General features: G+C 45.8%; 1 protein-coding gene across 1 annotated transcript; it reads right to left on the bottom strand.

Moving 5' to 3' along the window:
• Nucleotides 1–1,034: 1,034 nt before the first annotated feature.
• Nucleotides 1,035–7,562, bottom strand: Klf6 (KLF transcription factor 6). The gene is made up of 4 exons (XM_051151445.1): nt 7,227–7,562; nt 3,965–4,538; nt 2,547–2,670; nt 1,035–1,906 (listed from the first exon to the last, which is right to left on the bottom strand). Exons 1-4 carry the CDS (start codon nt 7,428–7,430, stop codon nt 1,855–1,857), a joined length of 954 nt encoding a protein of 317 aa, XP_051007402.1. The 5' UTR covers nt 7,431–7,562; the 3' UTR covers nt 1,035–1,854.
• Between the last annotated feature and the right edge of the window lie 394 nt (nt 7,563–7,956).

Genomic DNA, 7,956 nt, shown 5'->3' with positions numbered 1-7,956 from the left:
ATAATATATATACACACATACATACACATACTATACACACAAATATACATACACAAGAAATTTCATCCACTTTTTTTTTCAAAAAAAAAAAAAAGCAGTATACTTTCAGTATTACCAACAGATAGCTAGACAGGTACCCAAAACTTGTGCCTTTCGAGCAAGATATTGACATTGTTTTTTTTTTTTTTTTTTATACTTCTTTATCTTTAATATGTGTGAAAATGTTACATAATAAATACAGCCGGTGTGTGTGAACTGTACAATTGTGCAAGGTCTCTTAAAAGAGTCTCAGGGTCACAGAATTAGTTTTCAATTATCATGTCTATTTTTTCCCATTTTAACACTGACAGTCAAGTTGTTGGAAATGAACACATGTTGACATGTCAAAGGAGATTTCACCTATTTGTCATTGTGGAGGGTCTTAAAGAGGTGGTTTTTGTTGTTGTTGTTTTGTTTTCTTTTTTCCATATTATACACTAATACAGTACAATGCCAGGTGAAAAAAGAGCCTTAATTAAGCATGCATCACCCATACCCCTGTATTTGACCCCACCGAAGGGCCAGTTGCATAAGGCACCATTATGAAGGTCAACAGTGCATTAACAGCTAGAAAACCAGAAATAGTCCTCAAGGCATAAATAAGAGAGACTTAGCTGCATGAGAAAAACGCTTTCTAAGCTTAGTGGTTTGATCCACCTGACTGAGAAAAGAAGTTTATGTTCTTAGGCTAATGTGACATTAGACCAGTAATTTCCAGGCCCCAGCATTTAGACATTTGACATGTGTCCAATTTCTTCAAAGGGCACCTTAAGATTCTCCAAAAAGTAAATTCAAATTCTGAGTCATTGAAAATACAAGCCTACACTGCACAATATCATTTTGCACGGGGAGTGTTACAAACTAGAAGGATCTGGGGAGTTGGGTCTTGCCAGGCGTAAAGGGCTTAAGGAATCATTATTCTAAACGAATTGAATCTTATAGCTGCTTATTAACTGGAATCAAGATTGGAGACCCAATTTAAAAATGTTAAAGTTTATAGCTTCCCCAGACCATGCAGGACTTTTGTATTATAAGGGAAAATGACCACTGTTATTTGTAAATACAGCTTATACAATGGGTTACAAATGAGCTCCGTGTAGCCAGTAAAACAAGCTACTTGACACACTGCGCACTCTATAGCTGCACCAGACACCAGAAAGTCCTTTCACACAGGAAAGGGGGACAGGGGCTCCCCCTGCCCTTAACACTCACTGCTATGGGGTCCTGAGTTCCCACTCCCACCCTCCAAGGTTTTCCATCATTTTTTTTGTTTTTGTTTTTTTAATTTTTTTTTTTGTTTTTGTTTATTTTTTTTTTTAAGGTGCAGACACCCTTCAGGAAATGATTGGTGGTCAACCCATCCCTCTGTGTACTCCTCACACACAAAACATTCAAACTGCTTTTTTTTTTTTTTTTTTTTTTTTTTTTTTTTTTTTGTCTCTTGCAGTTATTTGCTACCACAAGGGGGAAAAAAAGTCTGCCTCACCATACAGTCAGTAATAGATCCTCAACATACAGTCATCCCACCCAATAACATTCTCAGTGCGCATGCTCACGGCAAAAGGCTCAGAAGCCTCTCAGAAGGTTAGGAACCAGTGGCGAGTCCGGGGTCACCCAAACACCATGCACCGTGGGTGCTATGCCGCTTCTGACATGACTTTTGTAGCCCTCAAAAGACCTTCCAAAGAGAGGCCCCTGGAGGTAACTGGGTAGGAAGCTAAATGGCATGCTTTGGCCGGTACAGGCATCCCTCCTTCCATGGCCGCCTCAGCCTGGAAGCCTCTGTTAGCGTACAGGATTCATCCCTCTGCTCCCTCAGAGGTGCCTCTTCATGTGCAGGGCCAGATGGTCAGACCTGGAGAAACACCTGCAAGGGCAAATCAGAAACAGAGAAGTTAAGGCTTTGCCTCCTGGGCTGTGTATGTGACAGACCAGAAACACTTCCCTGTACAACTCCTTTGAGGCCTTGCCAGTACTTTTAGGGACAGGGAACAACCCCAAAGGCAGAGGAATACACATTCAATTGGTCTTCAGACAACAGCTAGGATGTGCCCGGAGTCCAATGAAAGAGTCTAAACTGAACTCATCTCTTAGTTTTTGAATTTGAACCCTGCTGGAGCCCATTTTGAAAACCTACCCATACAAACAGCCATTACACTATGACTGTAACATTAATATAATTCCTGATTGTTTCACGGTTCTTTTTGCTCTAGGTAGCTTATTTTATATATGTATAATAATATAAATGTGCATGTAAGAAAAAATTAAAAATATTAATTAAAAAAAAGAAAAAACCTTCCTCTAGACATTTTTTTTTCTTATAGAAATCTGGCACAGTGCTTCTTAAGAGAGATAGTCAGTGTCAGAGATATTTGAAAAAGTCCCAGACTTAAAAGAAATGCCAAGAAATAACAGGAAACTGTTGGCCTTCTTTTCAAGGTCTACTGCACACACTTAGTCTGCTCTAGTCCTTTTTCATTCCCATGATCCCACGCTTCTTGACGTACCTGTCACAGTGAGAGCATTTAAAAGGCTTGGCACCGGTATGCTTTCGGAAGTGTCTGGTTAGCTCATCACTTCTTGCAAAACGCCACTCGCAACCTTCCCATGAGCATCTATAAGGCTTTTCTCCTGGGGAAAGAGCACATTACAAGGGCACCATGATTTCACTAACATGATGAGGAGAAGGAGAAGAGTCAACAATATATTCTGTAGGGCCCCTGCAGCCTAAAGACCACGCCATCTGCTTTAGTGGAGGGACAGTACCTCTGGCAAGCTAAAGGTCACAAGCATAGGTTCTTTCCTAACGTGGCCTGAGAGCTCAGGCAGGCTGTTTGTCCGGATTTGACAGAGTCATGCTACCAAAAGCAAAGTTAACTCATGACGATGACGATTACTCAGGCTGCTGACATACTTGCAAGGTGAGGTGTCAGCCCCCAGGACACACAGCCTTGCTGAGGGGATGGGATGTATTGCATTCTCCGTGGAGACGCAGCCCCTCCAGCTCTATCTGGTTCCTTACTCACTTCCCTGTGGAATGAGTCGTCCGGGGCGTCCTGCATTTCTACAAAACTGACATCATGGGTTTCTGAGAAACCTCATCCGGAGGCTTTCAGATCAGCTTCTGCCCGGCAATCAACCAACCAAAGTGACATCATTCCCTAGCTAAATTATAAGTGTGAATTGGACAAAATGCAGCATGTGAGTAAAAAAATAAAATAAATAAAATAAAATAAACCCAAGTCAAAAACTGTCTCATTTGGGGACACTCATATCCTCTCCTGGCTCTGTGCCTTTTCAGGGCGCTGACTTCATTTCTCAAGAATTTACAGCATGGATCTTTCCTGTGGCCCTTCCCCTCCTATCCTGTATGCTGTTCTGGTAGTTTCAAACAAAACAGAACTTCAGTCTTAAGTAGTGGCACTGCATTAAGAAAGCCCGAGTTTTAAGTGGCTGCATGCGATACAAGAGTAGTCACAGTCAGTGCCCCCTGGCCACGACTATTGCTCACACTCAGGCCTCAAAATACCAGTGTCAACACTAGCACATGCTGCCCAGGGACCCTCTGTCCTGACCCTGGACTTACATGACAAAGAATGAGGAGCAACCCAACATAACACGATGCATGAACAGTGGGGAAAAGAGCACCGAGTGGGTGAAGGTTTGGGTGGCGATGGAGAATGTGATCTGGCCTCTTGCTTAATCTGAAAGAGCGAACCATTCGTCTGATTCAAATGTCCAGTCTTTTAAAGATTCTACTCTGAACTCCAAAAAAGACCCAATTCCTTGGTGACAAAAATTTTAGGAAGTGAGGATTTCCTTGCTTGTGCCCACATCCTGGGGAGCCCTGGCTCCCTCCCAGCGCTGGTGCGATTCACTGGCGCCCACCAGTGGCTGACCGCCCAGACCCCATGAGGGGACTGACCTGTGTGAGTACGTTGATGTGCTTTCAAGTGGGAGCTTTTAGTGTAAACTTTCCGGCAGCCATTAAAATGGCATCGATGTACCCTCCTTCTGCCATCTGGGGAGGTGTCGCCACTACCCTTGTCACCAGACTTCCCCGAAGTCCCACTGCGAGCCTTCCCAGGTGAGGGCAGGTCTCCTGGCCCACAGCCCCACAGTTGAGAGGATTCCCTGTTCACTTCTGGAGAGGAAGGAGGTGTGGAAATGACGGAGGAGCTCAGGTTTCCTGAATTGACCAAGACTTCACCGATGGGATCAGAGGTAAATTTGGTCGTGGGCGAAAGTTCCTCAGAACTGTCTGAAGATTCACTGCTGACGTCAGAGCTCAGGCTGTTGGTCTCTAGGTTGTAATTAAAGCTGGGGCCGATCAGAGAGTCTTCTGGAGGACTAGAAGAGATCTCCAGTTCTGATTCCTCCTTCTTCTCCCGAGCCAAAATGATTTTGGTCCACAGATCTTCCTGGCTGTCAAATTTTATCTCAGAGGCTGACACGTAGCAAGGTTCACTCTGGAGATAGCGTTCCAACTCCAGACAGGTCTGCAAAAGGAACCACATGGAGGCACGTGATTGTTACGGCTACTGAAAGTGGAACTGAAAGCACATTAAAGAAGAAAACACGCAACGGGGAACAAACAAAAATATTTCTGCATCATAGACGATGGGACCACAAAGTCTTCTGTAATAGGACTCCTTTTCCTCAGGAATGCTAGAGGAAAGCTGTGTCTAGGAATACTAAGGAAAAGCAGAGGCGAAGCCTCTCTTGGTTTCTCCAGGGTTGGACCAATGGCCACAAGGAGTGACGGTCACTAGGCCTGTTTTGTTGTCATAGTTACAAATGTTGACATTTCTAATGAAGATCCTGGTAAACCACACAAAGAGAATCAGCCTCACATATCATGCCCCCTCCCTCCTGCCAGCCAAACAGGTTTAACCAGATCGCTTGACATTCTCCAGAACTGTGAGCATCAATGAGAAAGCTCCAGCCGGCCATGAGTATTCCCACGACAGGGCAGAAAGGTTGCACAACCTATATATATTACATATATAATGCGTGTGTTTTTAAATGTCATTTCCCAAGACTGTGGATACCACCAAACTTTAATGTTTTCTTCACAGTGGCCAAAGGGAAACAAGAAACCTCAACAACAGAAATGAATTCTTCCAGAATGGCCATCTGCTATTGTAAAGGATGGAAAAGGGGAAATTACTCCCCGGCCCTTCTGCGAGTCCCACAATGAACAAGGACTTTATCTTCTGGCCAAGAGTACAACAGTATGAGTCATCACTCCTATTTCTTTCACGCAATGCCAAAGGAGACTTCCTTTTGAAATTCTGACCAGCAGCCAAATAAGGACCCAGTTCAAATATACATGCAGTGGTGCCACGGACAGGGCGCCCCTTCCCCAGCCCCACAACCAACCTTTCAAGGAGCTACACAACTGCAGGGGTCCGCATCCCCTCTCCCCACCATCTCAAACTTTCTAGCCACTGGAAAAGAAAAATGGTAGGAAACATTTTAGGATTAAATTATGTCGGCCCTGATTTTTTTTTTCACTAGGTTTGCCTGCATGCCCATATAAGGCTGTCTGTGCCACTGTGTATTCTACTCTACGGATAGAAATTTCGACACCAAACTGAAACAAATTGTTATCAGGGAACAGACCATCTTGAATACAGGGCTACCAGCAAAAGGGCTAATGCTGACTTAACAATGTGCCTTCTATCACAGTGTCACACATCTCCCTGTGGACGCTTCACACAGCAAGCATGAACAAGCCAAGGAGGGGGGTGGGTGGCTGCTTGTTTCCTCCCCCCTGCCTTCCCCCCCCCCCCCCCCCGCAAAATTCGATGTCTGTTACAATGCATACAGTATTCAGACTTGAGGCCTCGATACGTGTTATTGATGTTCCGAAGAAAAGGCAAGCACATTTATGAAGATCTTGTTAAACTTTAATCAACTGGCTAATTTAAAATCTCCATTATGCTGATGAGCAGTGGGGACCTGATCCGCAGCTCTCTGGGAGTTTAAAAGGCTCTGAAGGGGACCAGGAGCCAAGTCTGGCTTGTTGCCCAAATCCCAAATGCCTAAAGGAAACTACTAAGATCAATTTCAATCACGTCCCAGGGAGCAGCTTCTTTGAGGAGGAAAAATGGGGAGGGGGCGAGGAAGGCAGAGAGGATCGTGAACAATTAAGCCGGCATGTGGAGGTTTCAGGCAACACTTCCCTTTTCGTGCGTTTTAAAGCCTGGGTGGTTGTGAAACCCACTGAATATATCTCATCTGCTAATTCGCTTAAAAAAAAAAAAAAAAGCCAGCCCAGAAGGATACAGAGACACAGCCACTGAACCGTCATTTTAAAGACAATGGTAAAAGTGTTCGAGACTGTCTTGCCATTCACAGAATCCTAAGACTTAGAACGGAGGAGAGGGATGTTTCTTTTATTTCCGTTGCCCCAAATTTTAGTTCCACTAAAATGCCGGAAATCAAGATTTTTCTTCCCCAAAGTAAAACCCAAAGCAACTAGGAACGGACTCATTGTCATATGACTGACAAGTCACTTGTGTGCAAACAGCACCCCCCCTGCACACACACCCGCCGCGCAGTCAACAAGAAAAGCAGGTAAGAAAAACAAGGCACACATAGGCGAAGGCTAAGAAATTATCCAGAAGAAAAAGAAATCGCAAATGGCCTTGAGCTGCTGCGTTCTGCAGGCAAAATATTAGGTTAGACTTAAAAACATGGATGTACAAACATCAAAACAAAAACAAAATCCTTAAATCAAATCTTTTGGCAGTCAAGGCAAGATCGTTCATGTGACAAAGTCCAGCTGTGGAGTTTGGAGCTGGTACAAGCTCCAAACTTGTGCCAGCGGCTCAGGTTTGGATCGGCCAGAGGAATTTGGGGTTCCCCCCTCGGGTGGATGCTTCTCGGAAGCTTGGAATTAGAAAAATAAAAAATTAAGAAAAACGTACTGAGAACAAGAGCTCGCCTCCACACAAATGACAACTCTATTCCTCGCTGCCGAAGGCTTGCTCTACAGTGCCTTCGTCATTCCAGGCAGCAGAGGGGCGTCTTACAATCATTATTTTATTTTTTTTTAATTAGGCGAATGCTAATCATCATTAAAAAGATGCACTTCAAACACACACCATCTTGCCTGTTCCTCCGCGCGACTCCCTCCTCGGCGCACCGGGCACGTGAAAAAAAAAAAAATCTGTATTTACCTGTTGCCAATATTCCTCCAGGGACGGCAAAGCCGAGAAGTAGCCCGTTTCGTGCACAATCTGTAGTTCCTGGAAGATGCTACACATTGGGAGCACATCCATGTCGGGTTGGAAAAGACAGTCCCCGCTGTCGGGAAAACAGGGAGGTGAGCGATCAGGAGTCGGAGCAGAAACTGTCCCCGGGAGCGCAGGTGAAAGTTTCATGCAAACTGGATGGCGCTGCAATCGGACGCCGGGTCCGGACCCTCCCGCAGCCCGCAGCGCGCCGAGCCCACGCAATATTTGCAAACAGCGGACTGACTGCAAGCGTAACCCCTGCAAAACTTCCCTATTCAAAGCTCCGCTGCCAGCCTCCCCCTTCCTCCCCCGCTTGGCTCCCCCCACTCCTCCTCCCCCCACGTGACCAGCTTGGAGCTCCGCCCCCTTCACAGTACCCAATCCCACTGCTCCCGTCCCGGGGGCTGCGCGACGATGATGTCAGCTCGCACCAATCCCCGGCGCGGACACAGAGCGGCCCCGCCTGGCGTGACCGAGCCTCTCCATTAAAGGCTTTTCTATTGGTGCAATTCGAACTCGGCCGGCGGTGATTGGGAAGACGTTTCGCAGGCTATTTTTAGCAGGGTATATATAGCGATGGCTACGGCGCGCCTAAGGAGTCGGAGCTGGGAGGTGCACGGCCTGCCGAACGCTGAAGAAGTGCGGCCCGGAGCTGGGGGAGCCTGGCCGGGGC

The sequence above is a fragment of the Acomys russatus genome, chromosome 9 (genome assembly GCF_903995435.1).
Source record: "Acomys russatus chromosome 9, mAcoRus1.1, whole genome shotgun sequence".
NCBI classification, from domain to species: Eukaryota; Metazoa; Chordata; class Mammalia; order Rodentia; family Muridae; genus Acomys; species Acomys russatus.
The sequence above is the reverse complement of the archived record's forward strand: the minus strand, read 5'-3'. Positions and strand labels throughout refer to the sequence as shown.

Coding starts and splice junctions, on each gene's coding strand:
- Klf6 (XM_051151445.1), bottom strand. CDS start 7,430: ATGAAACTTTCACCTGCGCTCCCGGGGACAGTTTCTGCTCCGACTCCT. Junction 2,671..3,964: donor ACATCAACGTACTCACACAG/GTCAGTCCCCTC, acceptor CTCTTTCCCCAG/GAGAAAAGCCTTATAGATGC. Junction 1,907..2,546: donor AAATGCTCTCACTGTGACAG/GTACGTCAAGAA, acceptor TTGCCCTTGCAG/GTGTTTCTCCAGGTCTGACC.